Source organism: Triturus cristatus, chromosome 8, assembly GCF_964204655.1.
Source record: "Triturus cristatus chromosome 8, aTriCri1.1, whole genome shotgun sequence".
In the NCBI taxonomy this organism is placed as follows: Eukaryota; Metazoa; Chordata; class Amphibia; order Caudata; family Salamandridae; genus Triturus; species Triturus cristatus.
In genome coordinates this window covers 339,576,072-339,597,300 of record NC_140591.1, presented here as the reverse complement: position 1 = coordinate 339,597,300, position 21,229 = coordinate 339,576,072, and the positions used below count along the sequence as shown (strand labels likewise).

The 21,229-nt window shown below is 44.4% G+C and overlaps 1 protein-coding gene across 1 annotated transcript in view; it reads left to right on the top strand.

Annotated features, from left to right (window-relative positions):
• The window catches only part of UBL3 (ubiquitin like 3), a 345,611-nt gene that overhangs the window by 261,125 nt on the left and 63,257 nt on the right, over nucleotides 1-21,229 (top strand). Inside the window, exon 3 of the mRNA XM_085621653.1 lies at nucleotides 16,016-16,102. Within this exon, the coding sequence (XP_085477779.1) occupies nucleotides 16,016-16,102 (87 nt within the window). The remainder of the gene's footprint in view (nucleotides 1-16,015; nucleotides 16,103-21,229) is intronic.

The following is a 21,229-nucleotide window of genomic DNA, read 5'->3' as shown; positions in this document are numbered from 1 at the left end:
AACATACCATCTCAAAGTCGTCCATACCAGGACCATCTGGTTTTAAACAGCGTGGCTGCGCTTGTTTCCCACGGAGTCTCTCCTCCCCCTCTTGCAGGCCGTTTTATAGTTTCACCAAATACACTTGTGGAATGACGGTTCCATTACTTTTGATCTCCCCTTGTTAGCGGGCTGCCGCGCGCTAGTGTTTCTTTGGCTTGTTTCTCTTCCTAGTAGTCAGTGGGGGTGCATTGAGACTCCGCATCGGTAGGGTAGCCATAGTGGAAAGCGAGATGGGAAGGCGGGGGCATGATCCATAAGCATCTCCAAGCCTCTGCTGAGCTCGAACACCCACTTCCCGAGGCGCTAATCTTTGAGCATATATATCTTAAGAAATAAGATTTGCCGGCCGTCTTCAATATCTCTATTTAGTTCAGAGTGCCGCGAGCCCCTACAAATGGTATCAGCGCGCTATAAATTCTGGTGGCATCTCTAGTTAGGCATCGAAAAGATTAGAAACGCGCTACACGAATGTCAATATCAGATTGATTTCAATTGTCTTGAAACAAACCGACACAATATTCAAAGGTAGAAAAAACAATGTCCGTACGCAGAAGAAAAGCCTCCTCTTCTGTTCAAACATGTAATATCACACCGCTAATTGCAAAACCCACGCAGCATTACATTCTGCACACTAAAGCAACGGCACATTTTACAAAACGTCTGCATTCCGCACTGGCCACATATAGTTCTCTGGAAATACCATAAGGCGTCACATGAACAAACAAAGGGGCCCCGGGCGCCGACAGAATGTGCTTCCCTGTTAACCCTTTTGGACGATGATGTTCGATATTTTACCAACATTAGGACCGTCGCAATGACTAAGCAGCTTTATACAACCCAGTTTACATGTTCGAGTTACCATTCCAGCATGATAACATCATGTGAGCCTCAGCAGAGCAGCCCAAAAGCATAGCCAACAGGTCTCACCTTTGGGTTCTTATAAGTGTTTAGTTATCCAGCACAATATCCTTGGTGCAACAACATCAACTGTTGCATGGCTAAACACTTATAAGGTCCCAAAGGCGAGACCTATTGGCTATGCCAATGCTTGTTAGATTTTCCAGTGGTCACCCAGTTGTGGACTATGCCGTCAAATCGTGTGTGTGTATATATATATATGTTTGAGGCCGCCCTGTAGGGTCAGAGGCTCCAGTACTCGGAGGCTTTTTTGGAACATTAATGAGGAGCCTGACCCACTCGCAATCACCAAACCTACTGAGGAGGTGCCACTAGTGCGAAACAGGTGATTGCTTGAAGGAAGGGATTCGGAAGGGATGATTTCTCATTTCGATCATTCTTGTAGACAAGCGGTTTTCAGAGGCAAAGGATGTAATTGAAGATCAACAAATCCTACAAAGCACATGCCTGTTGGAAATAATATCGCACTGAGAGAATGCAGGTACCTATTATGAATTTGAAAAAATTTCAACAAATGTGCGTCTATTATGATGCCATGCAGTAACTTTGACAATCTGGTACACTGCATTATGGGACTTGTATTGTATGAACTGGTCATGTGACTTTTAAAATAAAGAGCACGCACGGATGCACGTTGCATTTCACCTTTTTCCTACCTGTGACCAAGGCTGTTCGCCGAAACGCGTAAAGAGTTGGAAATAAGTGTGTGACCGTGCCTTTGAAATAAATGCTTTGTCTCCTGAAATGGGCCTCACGTTTTCTGCTGTTTTACTTGTGATGGGCTGCTCCGTGCTCATTGTTTGAGGCCGCCCTGTAGGGTCAGAGGCTCCAGTACTCGGAGGCTTTTTTGGAATATATATATGTATATATGTGTATGTATATATGTGTGTGTGTGTATATATATATATATATATATATGTGTGTATATATATACTACTGGCGGTCGCCAGTAGGTATTTATAGTTAGGACCTCGTTTCTATTAAAAAAACGTTTTTTGTTTTCCCAATAACTTTGGCGTCATTTGCCGAATCTTCGCGAAATTTTCTAAACTAGTGGCCCGCTACAGTTAGCTCCTGTCTTGAAAGTTTCGGGGTGATTCGTCAAGCGGTGGCCGAGAAAAAAGGGGGGTTCCCAAAACGCGTTTTCCCCATGTTAATTTCCATAGGAACTTTAGACAAAGCTACAGCCCGAACTGCTGAATGGAATTACACCAAATTTGGCAAAAAGGTAGCCCTTGGTTCAGAAAGAGACCTTTTTTTTTAAATGGTGTAAATCCGTTCAGTTGTTCCTGAGGAATTAGAAGGGAAAAAAAGTTTCGATATCTAGGGATGCGGTGGATTCGCGAACCCTCCCGAGCACGAGCTTCACTCTGATTGGCTGCCAACACTCCAAACCAGGAAGTGGTGCCAAACAGTAAAAAAAATTAAAAAGGTTAAAAAATAAGAAAAGGGGGCAGGGTAGAAACACCCTGACCCTCTAGGCCTGCTCAAGGGGTCCCACAAGGACTCCCAGGGCCCAAAAAATCATTTTTTAAAATAATTTTGGAATTCGCGTTGGGGTCGCGAATCCCGTCAAAATTCTTTAAAAAAAAAAAAAAAGAAGCGCTTCATTTAAATGAGGGCCCCGGGTGGGGCAGGTCCTGGGGCTTGCCCAGATAAAGCGGGGGCCCTCTTTTTTCCAATTTCCAACCGCTTTCAAAACTAAGGGAGGCCCCCCCTTCTGGAGCCCTTGATGGCCACCACCCCCCAGGGCCCCCCCAGGGCCGGCTCCTACAGTGTCCCGGGGTGCCCACCCCCGGCACACTGCTGTTTGCAATGGCATAGCAAACACTGGTTTGGATTTTGGAAGCGAGAGCAGGTTTCCTGCTCTCGATTCCAAAGTCCAAAGCAGATTGCTTTTCCACAGGAGAGCTGCATGTCAGCAGCTCCACTTGTGGAAAAGCAGTGCCGGGTCCCGCAGGAGGCGGGGAGCCGGCGGGACCGTGACGGCATTGGGGCTCCCCCCCCCCCACGGTCCCCAACGGAGTGGCCAGGCCCCAGGGGGTGGGGTCCCTGGAGCTAGAAGTGGCCTGGGAGGGGGGGCAGGTGGTCCCCCTCAAAAAATGGGGATGGGGTCCCCCAGGGCCATAATTGTCCCCCTCCAAATATTTAACATTTTAAATACTGCCATGCCCAGGGGGATGGGGTCCCTGGGGCCGAAAATGGCCTCGGGAGGAGGGACACGTGGCCCCCTTCCCGCATTTTATTAGCTATATTAAGGAAAATAGGGGTCAGGCTCTGGGGGATGGGGTCCTGGGCCAAAAAAATAAGAAAAGATGGAGGGCCATACAGCCCCCCTTCAAAAAATTGTTTTAAAGACTGCATAGCGCCGGAGGCCTTGCCCCCTCAGTGCATCACTCTGCAAATGAGCCCTGTGGCGCGTTGTAAGTTGGGGAATTAATTCCCCTTGAATTCTGGGGGTCCCTCGGGGCCAACTAGCCCACCAGGTATCTCCAGTATGCGCCATTGAGCTGCGTTGCAGAGAGGGACTTAATCCCCCAACTTAAAACACGCCACGGGGCGCGGTTGCACAGTGGTGAAGGGAGGGGGCCTGATGTGATATGTGTGCAAACACGTCCTGTGGCATTTTTTAAGTTGGGGGATTAAGTCCCCTTCAATCCTGAGGGTCAACTAGCCCACCAGTAAGCGTCACAGAGTTGTGTTGCAGAGAGGTGTAAAAAGGGGCGTGGCCTCGGACCTCCTCCAGTAAATCCCACACAGTGGGATTGCTAAGAGGTATTTCGGAGGCCACGCTCCCATTTCTCCACCACTCTGGAAACGCGACTGGTATGTTATAGTTAGAAATTAGCATTTAAAAAACCATTAAAATTCACTGAAAAAACCATAGGTTTCAGGCACGTTATACTTAGTAGGACATTTCTCCCGTACAAAACCATAGAAATTCCCCTGTTATAGTTAGTTCAGCTAACTATAACTCGCGCATCCGCAATACACTGCTGATGACGTCAAATATTACATCATTCATGACATGGTCAGTGACATAACTGTTGACATCACTGATGACATCACTGATGACATCATCCATGTGAAAATCTGATGCACCTCCTCACGCTCTAATATAATCTTTGACACATCCACTGTCAAATACAGACTACCATTTTCGAAGCCATCGACACACCAATACCAGTTACTTCATACGCACTCACTGATTCCTAGGTCTACACACACATCCACTCATTCACCCATACAATCACTCATACATACAGTCACTCATCAATACACCACTATCATAAGCACTCATACACTTATACAGACACACACACACCACCACTCATCCAGTTACTCACACACCTAGTCAGTCATTGAAAGAATCAATCACACTTCCATTTACTGACCTATACAGTTATACACACACCACATCACTTATTCAAACAGAAACAAACACATATACAGTCACTGATACAAGTACGCACTGATCCATACAGCCACTCTCATAATCACTGACTCTCACGTATAGTCATTTATATACTTCAACTCTCACATACACTGCCTTTTACTTATGTAGTTACTTGGACATGTACCATTAAGACATCCATTCACTCACCAACATACCCATACACACACCCACCGACCCATACAGCTGTTTCCACATGCACTCTTGAACCCATACACACAGTGAATCAACCACTCACACATCTATGCACAGTCACACACCTCCCTCCCTCCCTCCCTCCCTCCCACACACACACTCGGGGACGCATACAAATACTCAGCAACCAATCAATAACCCATATAGGCACTCATGTAGCTACTGACCAACCCGTGCAGCAGCTTTTACAACAACAGACAGACATTCACACAGTTTAGTCACTAACCAATGCATTCAGTAAGACACATGTAATCACTCACTTAAACAGTCAGTCACGCACCTACTAAATCCTCCATCCAGACACTTATACATCCACTCATTCTTCAATACACCTTGGCATATATATATAATACATAGTTAAATTTTATAGAAAAACTCAGTCACTGGATGATGTCATCAGTGATGTCACTGACCATGTCATGAATGATGTAATATGTGACGTCATCAGCAGTGCATTGCGGGTGCGCGAGTTATAGTTAGCTGAACTAACTATAACGGGGAATTTCTATGGTTTTGTATGAGAGAAATGTCCAACTAACTATATCGTCCATGAAACCTATGGTTTTTTTCAGTGAGATATATATATATATATATATATGTGTGTGTGTGTGTGTATATATATATATTCACTGAAAAAACCATAGGTTTCACACAGGCAACTATAACTCACGCGACCGCAATCCTCTGCTGATGCTAATACTGTATTTAGACACTTATTTGCCCATGTCTTCTTCCATTAAATTTTAGCTATACATATATTACAAATATTTTTTTTTCATAAAGACACATATGTCATCAGCAGAAGATTGCGGTCGCGTGAGTTATAGTTGCCTGCACTAACTATAACGGGGGAATTTCATTGGTTTTTTACGAGTGAAATGTACAGCTAACTATAACGTGTGAAACCTATGGTTTTTTCAGTGAATTTGCAAGGTTTCTTAAATGCTAATTCCTAACTATAACGTGTGTGAAACCTATGGTTTTTTCAGTGAATTTGTACGGTTTTTTAAATGCTAAGTTACTTTACGCCATTCGTGGCGTGCGCGCCCAGTTAACGCAGTTCGTTCCGTGCGCGCACGGTAGGCTTCGCGCACCGTGCGCGCACAGTGAGCATGGCACCATTTGCACACGGGGTGGGGAGAGTGTGGATAATTTAAAAAAAAAAAAAAAAAAATTTTACCGTACGCGTACGGTAAGCGTAATCGGCGATTTTCCGAAAAAAAAAACTTTTTTTTTTGGGCTTGGGGGTTGTTCGGGGACCCCTATATCAATGCTGGGTGGTTAGGATCTCAAGAAACTGCCTCTTTAGACATTTTTTGGCTTCGTTTTTGCTGCCCAAATCCGAGAGCAAGAGAGAAAATGGCGGCCGCCGCTTCCTGGTTTCGACCGATTCGAATGTTTACTAAGATCTAAGAGCCAATCAAAATCGCGCACGCCACCGTACGCGTACGGTAAGCTTACGGTAAGCGCACCGTAAGCGCACCGTAAGCTGCCACAGATATATATATTGATTTAAAGGCTATTTTCTCAGAATCTACTGAACAGATTTACACCAAACCTACAAAAGGCACTTCCTTGACCTGAGGACTACCTCTCTGCCAAATTTCAAGTAATTCTGTTCAGCCGTTCGGGCTGTAGCTGTGTCTAAAGGTCCTATGGAAAAATGCATGGGAAAAACGCGTTTTGGGACCCCCCTTTTATCTCAGCCCCCGCTTGACGAATCCCCCCGAGACTTTCAGGGTAGGAGCGGAGCGTAGCGCCCCACCTATTTTGAAAAATTCGCGAGGATTCGTCGACCGGCGCCAAAGTTATTCAAAATAGAATGTTGCGGATTTCCCATGGAAACGTGGTCCTAACTATAACTACCTACTGGCGACCGCCAGTAGGTAATATATATATATATATATATATATATATATATATATATATATATATATATATATATATATATATATATATATATATATATATATATATATAAAGGATGTTATCAGTGCAGTCATTTGACATGTCATGAGTGATGTCATATGTGACAATACAAGCAGTGCATGGCGAGGGCACAAGATAGTTCCTTTAGGGCAGGAGTTCAGTCTTCCTTCTAGTGCTTACTTTTGGTCATGATTGGAATAACAGAGCTATGTTTGCACGTCTCGCTCCATATTGTGAAGAATGTCATGATCAGCCAGCCATGTTTCTCCCAAACTCCAGAATGTTACGTGATACTCATCTGCATAGGTGATGCTGTGCATGGTTTTACAAAATTCGGTAGCAACAAAGGAACACATGATTCGTTCAGATTTGTTTTTAAACCAGGCACTGTCGTGTAAATCAGGTATTGTACAATGTCAGATTCGTGATTGCAATCAACCTGTGCAGCAGTAGGTTAGAAACGTGTTAGGTGCTTATCTGCATGCCATTACATTGTTTATTTATATGTAGGCAATAAATGTTTAAATTTGTAAGTAAATGGCTCAGCAGCTTTTGGCTGGGGGGTGTGGGCCAATCTCTGCCGTCATTCTCCATTTTTATGTACTTATTTTTTGCAACGGGTTATTTTTTTTTGCTTTTTTAAACACCATGTATGCATCACATTTAGGCAGCGACGTTTTAACTCATTACTACTTTTAACGTCTATTGCATACGTTTGCAAAAAAATAAAATAGTGGGCTTGCCAAGGGTAGACATAATGGCGTTACCAATGCTTGTTGATTATGGTGTGGTTGACAGGTTAAGTATGCTGCCATCCACAAGTACAGACAATGTTGCTAATGTAGTCATTATTCAATATACCTAAGGTCTTTACTGCTCTAGTGATGAGTGGCAAATAAAAGGCTTTTCTGGTTGCTTTCAAATAAAAGATGCATGAATACATTCCCATGCAGAAGTGGGAGTGAAATAAATTCAGGAAATCACAGCATTGGGCCCAGTCTTGCTTGGGGTTTAGGTGAATCTAGAAGAGGCCTATTACACTGAACTGCGGAAAGAATTTTTGGGTAAGGATACTCCGGGTGAGTAAGGACCTGAATCTATTATTTGCTTGTGGCGTTGCAGGGATTTCCAAAATCAGGGCAGTTTCCCGGGTACTGTGGCATCAATAGCCTGTTTGACATGTCTCGAAGTGTTTATAGCTAGATTGGAGAAAAGAATAGGAGCTACTTTAAGATTACTAAACAACCACATCCTCCAGCCCGATCATTATGTAGTCAAGCCAACCAGATCTTCCTTCTGGTTTGTTCTAAATTATTCGAAGCCTTGCAGCCGGGGCTGCAGGGAGGTTGCATTTAAAATGTTCCCGCTAAGTTAGTAATCAAAATGTCTCAGCAGTCCCTGCTGATATCTCACTTTCTGCCATCACTGTGCTGCACACAGCCTCCCTCTTTCAAGCTTCAGATGAACAAAAACCCAGGATTCCTTTGCCAGGAGGCCACCAATATATCATGCAGCCCGTGTCTCGTCCCAATACTGCCATAGTGTAACCCTCTTGAAGCTTCCTAAGGGTCATGGGTAAGCCAGTGTGCTAGCTTTGGTCCCTTTATGAAACAAAACCGAGCAGGGAGGCGAAGGGCTAGAGTTCCCATTTAAGTTGCATTTTGCCAAATAAAAGTTTTGTGAAACATGTATTTGGAACAGTGGCAGCTGGCATGGCTCGTGGGTGGTGTGCCGGGTCCCGTGTCTCTTCTCCTGCTCTTCAAGGAACAAGAAGCACAGCCAGGCTCCCCTGACCAATCACAATGCTGCAATGCAGCGTTGTGATTGATCTGAGCGTCCTGGTTCGAAGCTCAGCTAGGGGTTGGGGTGTGCGCATGTTCTCCAGGCAGGCTGCAATGCAGCCTGCATGGAGAACAGGGAAAGTGTCCATGACTGGAATGGGCAAACCACTGCTTCCCTGCCCTGCTCAGAGAGCAGAGCAACCCCGCCCGCAAAGCTGCACAGGAACATAAAAGGATAATAACTCCGAGTTATTATCATTTTATGTTTCCTTTACCTTGCACTGCTTAAAAGCAGTGGGGCGATGCTCCTCCACCATAGCGGAGGAGCCGCCACTGATTTGGAAGTTGGTTTACTGAACAGCAATGGCATTTCGAGCTCTTAAGTCACAGTTGGACTGTTCTTTAAAACTTGATTGTGAATAAACCATATTAAATGTTAACCTCTCTACTCCTGAAAGACCGTTTCTCGGGACCCGTGGGGTATTGCAGCGCTGCCCATACAAGGAGCAAAAAGCCCAATGATGAAGCATGACACCTTTGCAGGTGTGTGAGGGCATCACTTCCTAATAAGGAAGCTTTCCCCTCCCCAAGTATCAAGTTGTAATTTCCTTCCTGTATTTTGTTACTTCTTTAGGAACAGCTACCCTCTTGTGTGCTACATGCTTGTTCTTGGAAGCAAGGGTACTGGACCTCTTTCGGCTCTTCGTCCCCCTCTTTAGTGATTTGTGTCTGGCAACAATACCAGGGTTAGGGAATAAGTCTAACGACCGTTTTATGAGCATTTAATTGGTTGTTCCATAACACATTGAGCAAAAGGCTAAGATAAAACAGAGTTAGCATTTGAAAGCAGCATCTAGGGTAAATATCTCCACCAAGAGCAAGACTACCACAATAACTTTGTGACCCTGTAGCTTTAAACTCTCAACGTGCTTTTTCATAATGTTATTTAATTGTCCTCACATATGACATTTCCCTCTAAACTAATGTCTGTGGGAGCTGCTGGATTGGCTCACTCCTTTTGGACTTTGCATCAGGCAATGCAAATATCCTTTAGATAGCCATTAGATTGGCACATTGACCTGTAGTGCAGCAGTTGGGAGAGGCTTCACCTAAGATGTCTACTCTACAGTGGCATGCTTTTCTTTGAAGTCTGGAGACTCTGCTTTTGTCTATAAGTGTGCAAAATATTGAGACAATAATGTGTAATTAAGCAAAATGCGAATCTGTCATTTTGTGTTATACTTTTGTGAAAAATGCTTCCTCGTGTCAATTTTTGCAACAGGGATGTGTTAAACAAGAGCACCACGAACAAAAGTCGCTCAATTTCTGCTATTCCTGAGCTTTCACAGCACATAATTACAAACAGTGAGGTAATTTCGTGATTTCAGGACTTTTATGTCATGAGCTTAAAGCGAAATTCCTAAAATTATGCGAATTCCGCCAGCATAATTTAAATGTAGCATAGGTCTACTTTTGACCTACGGTAGTGCTGGGCAAAAAATGACTTTCCATGAAGCTCTACGAGAGCTACCCCCCCCAGTTTCCAATAGTCTTAACAGGGCTGTTTCGCGTTTCTATGAAAAATCTTCCAGTCGTCTTAGATCTTATTCTCAGCAGTGATCATCTTTATAAGGAATTGTGAAGAAACTAATAATGTATGCCCATAGCATCTCTAGGTGCCAATTGGGGATTCACATTTCCCTGTGTGTGAATGAGGGATTGGCCCTTGCTGCTCTAGCCAGTCTCCCTACCCTGGTCTAGAGGTACATAGCGGCCAAGGTTTCAGATTGCCATGTGTGACATTTTTATAATTTCAGTGAAATTATGAGTGACATCTCAACGACTATGAGTGACACTTTCTCGCAAGCAAAAATCATGCAGTGAAGACTAGGGAAACTTCTAAATATCAGAAATTACAGCCATTTGAGCGACAAGAAACTCCAAGAAGTTCTTGAAACTGCTGCAGAGCACCAGAAATGGAGGGGCGCTAACCCAGTAGTGCTCCCTCCTGTAACCTGACTGTTCTGTAAACAAATGTGTAACCATGATATTAAACAAGTCTTTCAGTAGCAGTACTTTATTAAAGTTCTGTGTACATATGGTGACACATGCACAGTTAAATACAAAAATACTTACTGGATGCAACAGATTATCATTCGCATAAAAGAAATAATATTCTTTTAAAGTCCACATGTACATAATATCTAGACCAAGCATGGCTGGCCATCTGTGTTGTGCTGGTGGGGGCAGGTGGGGCCTCTGAGTCCTCCTCCCTTGTTGTAAATGATCATGAGGCTGGGCCGGGCTATTGCTTAGCAACTGGACCCCAGGGCCTCTCTCACATGGTCACTGAGACCGGTGTTACCGGCAGAAAAACAACACTGTGAAATCTGGCAAGAGCATGATGAGGGGCCGCCTCTTTGATGATGCGAGTCGTAACGACCTCCTCCCGCCCCCCACAGGATGAGAGAGAGCAGAGGGCCCTGGCAAAACATGCACCACCTGTAATTACAGTGAAGATAAAACCCTCTCAGTTTAGTTAGTACTCTGTGCCCAATGACCTCAGAAGGATGACGAGACACAGAGCAGCCCTGCGGCCTACAGATTAAACTGAAATGAAATCAAATCTCATCTTGCAGATTATAAACCTCACACTCAGAAGAAGGATGACAAGACAGAGCAGCCCTGCCTGCAGATTTTACTGTGTAAATGAGATCTTGCAGCGTGCGCTTGTGCTATAGTTTCAACCCAGACTTACTAACTAGTCAGTGGCAGCAGCGCCTGCCAGGCGAAACTAGTACTTACTTGAACTTACTTCTGTCTTACAGTCTCCAAGTCTAGAAGACTGACTGTCTCACACTGTCGGGTCCAGCGGCCGCGGCGTGGGGTCACGTCCTCACAGCATGATGGCCACCAGTGTCTGGCAGACTCCCCACAGCGCCGCCCGTGATGATGCCTCTCATGATGCACGGCCCGGGCCATCATGCTAGAGAGTCAAAGTGAGTCTGTGGTCGACCCTCCCGTCCGCGCCGGTCCGAACGCCCCTGGGTATATTTTATGCTCAGCCAGCTGAGCAGCACTACCCGAGGCAGCAGCGCACTTGAGACTCGGACTCTCTCACTCTTGACGAGTCCCCGGCCGCGCCGCTTCTGGCGACCTCAATTCCTGTGAGGTCACATCTGGGTTATAATCCCCCCCCCTTCCCACAGCGCGCCACAGCCAGTAGCAGAACTGTACTTCTAAGGGCAGGCCCGCGTGTCTGGTGTCAGTCAGTGACTCACAGACAGCCGCACGGCGCCGCAGGAATAATTTAATTAACGCAGCCGGTAGACTGAGGCCGCAGATTGTAACATTTGTAGCACTCGCACTCAGCCAGAGCTGAGTAGCAGACTAAGCATCAAGATCCTTAACTGTTTGTTAACTGAACCAGCTGCTGGTGGCAAGTCTGCGGGGAGCAGCAGAGCTGGCACGCTAGCACCGCATAGCCAGTTTCAGTGGCATTAAAAATGCGTGACACTGCATTTCAGTGCGGTGATGCGGAACACCACACTGAAATGCGTTAGAGTCACACGTGATGCGTGATACTTGGCAGGCCTGGAGGTAACCTTGTGGGGGGGCAAGTCGTCTGACTACTGCAGAACTGTTCGTACACACTCTGGTTTCCCACCCTAGATTAACTCAAAGGGAAGAGCTGAAGTATGAAAAGTAGATTAGCGAGGGCTCCGTTTATGTAAATTGTGGTTTTTGACTAGTCCTTTCTCTTGCGTGCTGTAAGAACAAACTTTAAGGCACTGTGTTGATGGATGTGCCTTCCTGACCTTGTTTGATTTGTGCTTTTCACCCCTGACATCAACATCTTCTAGACCACTGGAGATATTCCACGTCTTTTATTGCTTCTTTGTTAGAGCATTAACTTATTATGTATTGAGGGTACACTGAAAGTGTGCTCTGCCGAAAGTCTGGAGATGCTACTGCACCCTCACTAGATTATATAAAGACTTGTGTACTTGCTTAAAGATACTAGCCTTTAGCCTACAAACCTGGAGAAAAGTTATATCATGATTCTCAGTGAAATCGTTTATTTCCACCCAGCTGCGCTCCTTAGATGCATATGTGTAAGAGAACGTTTGAGTGTGCATGTCTGTGGATGCAGACTGTCTTGTACGCTTTTATGCTGTAGAAAGCTCTGCTGTGGGGGCCACGCTGAGTAAAATTGTAAACGTAGCTACATTGTTTTAAAGGTCTAATTAGGGTAGTATATGCAATACAATGGACCTTGTGGTGTTTTGGTGCTTTGGTAGTTAGTGTCTGGGCAGTGTTGCATTCTACTGCTGTGAGGGTCTCTGCGTGGTGGTGTACTCTCTACCATGCGAGTCATTGGGCAGTGCTGCATTCTACTGTGGTGGTGCTATGCTATTCTGTGTTGAGATTTGCGATGATGGTGTGTTCTGATGCCTTGCTTATCTTTGGGGCAGTGCTGCATTCTGCTGCTGCGAGAGTCTCTGCGTGTGTACTCTTCTAACATGCGAGTCATTGGGCAGTGCTGCATTCTACTGTGGTGGTGCTATGCTATGCTGTGTTGGGATTTGCGATGATTGTGTGTTCTGATGCCTTGCTTATCTTTGGGGCAGTGCTGCATTCTGCTGCTGTGAGGGTCTCTGCGTGGTGGTGTACTCTTCTAACATGCGAGTCATTGGGCAGTGCTGCATTCTACTGTGGTGGTGCTATGCTATGCTGTGTTGGGATTTGCGATGATGGTATGTTCTGATGCCTTGCTTATCTTTGGGGCAGTGCTGCATTCTGCTGCTGTGAGGGTCTCTGCGTGGTGGTGTACATTTCCTACCATGCGAGTCATTGGGCAGTGCTGCATTCTACTGTGGTGGTGCTATGCTGTGCTGTGTTGGGATTTGCGATGATGGTGTGTTCTAATGCCTTGCTTATCGTTGGGGCAGTGCTGCATTCTGCTGCCATGTTAGTTGCTGGTGAGTGATGCAGTCTACCTCTTACCTAGTCTTTTAAGACCAGGATTTAGGATCATATCATATTCTAGTGGTTTTTCATCTACCTTGGCTGCCAGTGCCAGCTGCTCTCAATTTCAAAACACCTGCTTCACCCACAGAGATGTGCATCATTCTACACCTTTGAGGTTTACTTAGGGAGCCAGAGACTCTGATGGAGCACAGGATCTGTGTGCCTCGGGCTTTCTCCATTCTGAAACCTTTAAACCCTCTCGTGCCTTTTCTGTTGTGTGGTGTCCAAAATACTCTGCCAGTTCGACTTTTTCAGGTATTTCTATCACTTTAAGGTTGCGATTTATTTCAATTGTATGTAGCTTGTACATTTTATTCTGCTGTATATAATGTGTATTGTTTGTGCTTTGTTTTTAGAAATGTTACACACTTCTGCATGACAGTTGTTGGTTTGAGATGTAGGCAGACAGACCCTACTTAGATGTGTATCAAGGGTCGTCTTAATAACAGAGCAGTGATGGTTTTCTTGTGTTTCCATTCACTTATTTTCTAGTAAAAGACATGACCTTTTGATTTTACTGAAATTATATATATAATGTACTTACTTACAGGGGCTTTCACCAGCCCTCTTCATCTATTGTCATTCATATTTTTCTTCTGCGTTCTAAATCCTACAGAATGGGGCAGTGGGTTAACCCATCTCAGCCATTGGCAAACTTCACTGTGACTGTGGCATTTTACTCTTTCACAAAGAGCACATCCACAGAACGTAGTTACCTGAAGTACCAAGGACTATTACAGCAAAGTGTGAGCTCAAAACAAATAATTTGCTCTTAGTTATTGTGTTATTTATATTGGCAAGGGCCTGGCAATGCCTCAGTAATTACGTCCCATAAAAACCATAACAAAATAAGCATGGACAATATCAAAAGGCTCACAATGAATACCAGATCTATTGTCTGTGCCAATCCTTGTTTAAAAATTGCAGCATTCCTTACCAGGGCCTCAGCGATATTATGTTTGATGCCCTCTGGGTTCCCTGGTCCGATGCGTAATTATTATTGCCCAACAATACAAGAATGACAGGCTTGACTTAAACTTGTGTGTATGGATATTTGTGGCCTTCACACTAAGAAACACTTGTGGCATTCGGCTGAACTGTGCATGTGGGTCCCAGTAATGGAAGAAGAGAGGTTGCTATAGACCAGGATTGAGGTGCGTTAGTAGAGGTGATAACAGAAATGAAAAGCTTCAATGTAAGGTACTTGAATGGAGCTCCGATAGTCACTCACAACATTGCTTTTCTAGGGTTGTCAAGACTAGAGTGGTTCCAAGAAGAAATAATTAAGTCATCGACTTCTCTCCGGAAAGAGAAAACCTGCAGTAGCTAATTAAGTGGATGCTCCGTAGTCTCCGATCCGTGTTTACCCCAGGGGTTCTGATTATCGCCTCTAGCTTCCAACTTTACCAATGTAAATACTGTTACTTGCAGATTGAAGCTGTCCTTCCGGAACTGCCACGGGCACCTAGCCTCGCAATTCCATGGGGTCAGTTGATATGTTGATACAAAGTCACACATTAGGCTTAATGGTGATTATAGGCTTATCTTGTGATTTACCAGCACATCTGGATGAATGTAATATGCCACTCCACTCGACAGTCCTAAGCAACACTGTGCAGTTTTCCCAATTTTCAGGCTCTAGGATGGGCTTAGAAGGTCAGACTCTTCATGCGTCATTCTCTACCAATCTGAGCAAATAGGAATCAAAGAAAAGTGAGAAAAAGGCATAAAATAGCAGAGGAAGCCAAGAAAATGGTGGAGTAAATATAAGGCACCATTTACCCCTTACAAAGTTTGTGTAATTAAACTGATGCACTTGTGAAGCATTTCCAAGTCTGTACCGTTGTGTGTGCATCGTTTAGGAAGGATTGTGTAAAGAAACACCAGCATCCCAAATTATAATTATTGAATAACATTAAATTGCATTTCAGCAGTTGATATGGCACCAACACATTGTATACTCACTGTATACTGCAGTTATATTTTAAATATATGTTACGCTATTTATATAAATATTTCGGTAACAAAGTGATGTTGTACAGTACTTAGTGTGGTGAGACCCCCAAATGCACATAAGGAATCTGGATATCTTATTAGGCTAAAAGACATGCACGTATAAGGAACCCAGAACACAGAGTTGCTCACCTAATTTAGGAGAAGCTCCAGTTGCAACCGGTTAGCTATAATGACGCCAGAGTATTCAGTCACATGGTCAGACAGTTACTCAAATGAACACTTACCAGAGGTCACAGTCTCAATTTACACACCCCAGACAGTAACATTCAAGAACTATACAAATGCTGCCAACAAACAAGACATTGGTAAATGGACAAAGATGGGTTACCCTTCAATATTCTCCCCTCTGCTAAAGTAAACCGAAGGTGTACCCCCTAGGGTGCGCTTAAAATGCAGTTTGGAGGTCTTAAGTTGGGGGGGTTGGGTTGGGACCCTCACATAGAGTGATGAAAAAAGGGGAAAAAGAAGCAGGAATTTCTAAGTTAAATGATACACTGGGATATAGGGCACCTTTGATAGTTATGGTTTTTGGAGTCAAAGCACACGCCCATCTATCTAATACATTTTGTTCTCAGTAACCAGCATTTTTATTGTTCTGCATCTCCTCTAGAATAACACCTGGTTAAGTGTTTTTTTCCATTCTTTTCAGACTGGGAAGAGGAGCAAGTCAGCAGTCCAAACATTCTACGGCTTATATATCAGGGACGGTTTCTACATGGCAACGTAACATTAGGAGGTAAGGAAATAACATGCCCCAAATTGGGGTATTCTTCATCTGCATTTAAGAATCTATGAACGAGATGTACGTTTTATAAGTGTATTTTTTAGCTTGCTGTAGGTTTCTTTTTAACGGTTGATTGGCATACTAACCTTTTCTGGAAACATGTTTATTAAGTCTTTTGAGGACTGTTTCACAATGACCTGTTAAAAAATATTCAGAAATCCTACAGTTTTGAGTAGATTGAGGGGTAGATAAAGTTTTGTAGGAGTACTCCTGGCCAGCATTCACTCATGCACAGTGGCAGTCTGTGACCCTCAACTTCGTCGAGAGCTTAGTGACAGGCACTGCAATAAATCACAACAGCTTTAGGCTCAATGCCAAAGCTCTCAAACATGGCTTGTTAATAGATTTTTGTTTGTTACGGGCCGTGACGGAGCTGTGGAGTTGAAGCTGAAGGCAATGCGAGTTTCTCATAGTGCCTCTCAGTAGGCCAAAAAGGAAACAATAAAATAAAAATGAATTTAAAAAAAATCTAGGCTTGACTGGCCCTACGGCCCGGTCGGTGGAAACCTGGCATATGCTCCAGCGGCGCATGGGTTGGTATGGGCGGCTGACTAAGGCCACCCCACTCTGGGAGCCTGATTGGCTGGGGCGCAGGTTTTGATAAATGGGACCTTATTGGTATCTCTACGGTGGGGGATGGATGGATTAAAGGCAAGAAGGCGTCATTCGCGGAGCTTCAGCTTAAATACCAGCTCGCACCCTCAGAGTATTATCGATATCTTCAAATTAGCCATGCTATCGACTGCGCTCTTCCCGCCGGTGCCCCCCTTCCAGACTCCTCTCCTTTGGAGGACAGGCTGTTGCTGGATCCAATGGACCGCAGGGCTATCTCCTTGACGTATAAGAAGTTAATTAATAATCGTACCGACCCAATGCGGAAATTACGGGCCAGGTGGGAGACGGACTTGTTAGAAATGGCTGACGAGGACTGGATTGAAGCGCTAGCTTCCCCTCGTGAGGTGGCAATACCGATGCGACTCCGCCTCGTTCAGCTCAAAGTTCTGCACCTTGTGTTTTTTGATGCTAAACTGTTGTATAAATTGGGAAGACGTCCAGACGCGCTCTGCCTACGACACTGTCACCAGACAGGAACATTTCTACATATTCTATGGGCTTGCCCCCTTATTCAGCAATACTGGATAGAAGTCACCCGACAGATGGCGAGGTCCATAGGTAAGCCCGTCGCCCCCTCTCTTCAGCTCTGCCTCCTTAATGTGTGGGAAGATACGGACCTCACCCAGACGGAGCAGGAGTGGTCGGCGGTGGGTTGCGCCATTGCTAAATGGAATATTGCCCAGAAGTGGGGGGTAGACACCATGCCTGCCGCTGCACGTTTGGGCCACTGATATGGATCAAGCCATGGTGGCGGAGAAAACGGTCTATAAAAGTCTAGGCTGCCCGAGGAAGTGGGATCACAAGTGGGGACGTTGGAACAAATATCGGGAGGACATCTGTATTTCTCCTACGGTGGAACTTAGACGGGAGAGACAGGCTATCCTGGATAAAATGGGGGCAAGCGCGGTGACCTGAAATCTTAAGGCCACCATTCGTATACTGTATATGGGGGCCCCCCCGATCCTAACATGTATATGTAACCACCTCTGTAATGCTTCACTGAGTTTGATTCAATGCTTACTACCCTGGGTGTATCGCTTGTCGTCTCCAATGCCTGAATGTATACTTTGCCTGTGAAGGTGCTAATAAGTGTCATGACTGCTGCAATGTTGTGGATTTTGATTTCAATAAAATTGTTATTTTAAAAAAAAAGGAATTTAAAAAAAGTATTTTTTTGATTGATTTCAAGTTTTATAACGCAAGAACAAATACGCTAAGGCGACTTGGCGCTTAGTAACAAGGTAACAGTTAGACCACAGTTATTTGTTTAATAAAAAGTCAGGTTTTTATAGACTTGCAAAAGCTCAGATGTGAGAAAGCAGATTTTATTTATAAAGGAAGCAAGTTCCAGTTCCGAGCTGTGCGAACCACAAAACTCCTACCTCCCCAAGAGGAAAGTTTGTCGGATTGCACCACCAAATTTCTAGCTGTACTGGAATGAAGAGTCCTATCGGGGTGTTTCTCTTAGAAAAACTAGACCTTATCCCTGAAGTGCTTTGTAGGTGATACAAAGAACCTTGAACATTATCCTCTTGTGAACAGGGAGCCAATCTAGACCCACCAAGGCTTGGTAGGCAGAATGGAATCTCTGGATTTTCATTAACATCCTGGCTGCTGAGGTTTGAAGAATCTGAAGCTTTTTCAGGGGCACTTTAGGCAAATTTACATATAGTCCATTGCAATAGTCCATCCTGGACATTACAAGGGCCAAAGCACTCTAATTCAACAAATTATTAGGAAGAAACTGAGCTATTTTCCAGATCATCCGGAGCAAGAAGAAGGAAGTAGAAATTGCCTTATTTATTTGATCCTTATAAGTAAGCTTGTCTGGCCACCATATGGGGTTTCAGCAGAAAGTGTTGTTTCCAAATAGAATAGCCTCTGTTTTTGAGGAATTCCGCCTGAGGTAATTTTCGTCCATCCACAAGCCAACCTTCCTCATACAATTACAGAACATCACCTTTGGAGCTGGGCCTTTCCTAGAAAGGGAGACCACAATTTAGGTGTCATCAGCGTATGATAATAGCGACAACCCAAAAGATTTTACGAGGGCCGCCAGCGGTGTTACATAAATGTTGAAGAGGTTTGGACTTACGAATAGCTATTGGGAGCCCCACACAGTAAAGAAAAAGATTTAGAGGTGAATTCCCCCAGGGACACCATTTCGACACTCTCGGTCAGAAGGGATATGAATAAAGCTAAAGCCACACAATAAATATCCAAGACTTCCAGCCGGTCAATCAGAAGCTCATAGTTGACCATGTCAAAGGCCGCAGTTAAGTCGAGTAAGATAAGGGCAGCATTGCCCCCATTGTCAACTATGGTACTGATCGTCTCTGGCCATAGTAAGGGCCACTTCAGTAGAGTGCCCTTTGCAAGACCCACATTGGGAGTCATCTAGCAGAGCCGATAGCTGAGAATACATTTTTTTCTCTATCAGCTTAGCGGGAAAATGCAGCCTAGAGATTGGTCCATAGCTATTTGGATCAAGTTGTAATTTATAAGCAACAGAAGAATTGATGCAGATTTCCGAACTTTCGCCAGTCCTGAACACACAATTGAAAATAGACGTAAGTTGAGAGGCCACCAAGTCAGGAGTAAACTGCAAAAATTTGGGAGGGCACGGATCAAGAGGGGCGCCAGAACTGGTGGTAATAACAAGCTGTTTAACTTGATCCTCTGAGAGAGAATTAAACTCCGAGAGAAAAGCCTTATTATTGTTCCTAATTAGAGCGAGAGTCCTAACACAAGGCATGGATGTATTAGAAGAAAATGTATTTAAAATAGTCTCTACTTTGTTAAGAAAAAACAACGCTATGGAATTACAGAAATCCTGATTATGACCTTCCGTGATCTTAACAGCAGGAGAGGAGAGTTTTGTGACGACTTAAAAGGAGCTTTGTAGTGTTGCTAGCTGCTTCCATAGAACTAATGTGATATTCAGATTTTTCCCTAAGAATTAGTTTTTTGTATATTTTCCTTTTTCAGAACTAAAGTAATTTTTCCTCCAAGCGCGCTCTTGTTTCTCCTCGATATTTTCTGTTTGACCGGAGCCAGCTTGTCTGCAGCTGCAGTCAGCCAATTTGAATAACATTTTATCAACCTCACCCGTCTCGATCGGCTGCGAGTTGATCAAAACCAAATTGAGTTCCTGCACATTTAACTGGTGCCAAGCCCGGCAAAAGGTTGGTATCCCTGAGACCTTCTCAGGGGCAGTGCGATTTCCCAGCTAACCACACTATGATCTGACCATATTACTGGAAGTTTTGCCAGATTAGAAATGGATATGCAGTTGGAAAAAATACCATCTAGGTTATGTCCTGCATGATGGGTTGGCCACACCACACGTTTTTCTAAACAGAATCCAGACATTATATCAAGAAGTGTATTTGTGTCAGGGTCATTGCGATTCTCTAAGTGAAAGTTGAAATCGCCCAACAGTGTAAAATCTGAAGTAAGTAGGGAAGATTCTAGAGGAAGGCCAATAGCATCAAGAAAATGGGCTCTTGGACCTGGTGGTCTGTACAGCAGGAGTCTATTGAGCGACTGAGTTTTAGTAAGCTCTAATTTAAACCTTCATACTCCAAACTTGGAGAGGATGTAAACATAGCAGAAAAGGCATCACGATAAATAATTGCAAGCCCCCCTAATTTTTTATCCTCTCTGTCCTGCCTATGATCGTGTAACCAGGTGGGACTACTGCAATAATCTCCAGACCCGAATCTTGGTCCACCCATGTTCCTGTCACACAGATAATATCTCATTGATGTGTGTAATTTAACTTGGCGACTTCCAGATGATGTTTGACTAGAGACCTGACATTTATCAAAGCACATTTGATCTTGGGACCAGGATTGAGGAGAGAGTCCGTTGGACCTTGTCCCCAAAAAACTGAAGTCTACAAAATCCCTTGAGAATCTACATGAATACATTTGGTCTTACAAACACAACAAGTATCGCCTAAGACATCAGAAACATCAGGGCAAGATTTTGGGATGGGATTCTTATCTAGCGGATTTAGCGCTTACAGGGCCTCCCTCGAAAAACGTGTCTGCGCCCAGTCCTCGATGATCAACCAACAAGGGCGCAGGCCCAGCAGCACCACCACTGTGTTCTATTCCTTCTTAAAGAGCCAGTCATCGAGAGGCGCGTGTCAGGGGTGTATCTAACACCCATCGCTGCTACAGTGCTAACCGCAAAACAGGAGAGTGTAAACGAAAAACAAGTGCAACAACCCCCTACACAGGGATTAGGCTCCCCTGCCCCGTGCAATTCTGGTAACATAAAGCTAAGGCAAATTGAAACTAGAGGAATCAAACACACAAAAAGATAAACGGGCTGGCCCACTTTTACGATGAAACCAGAAGAGACTGGAGCCAGGCACCCCCACAATTCTCGCTTCAGCGCATACAAGGAAATAAACAATGAGTAGTGTGGTTTCCATTTACCTCTTATGCTTGTTAC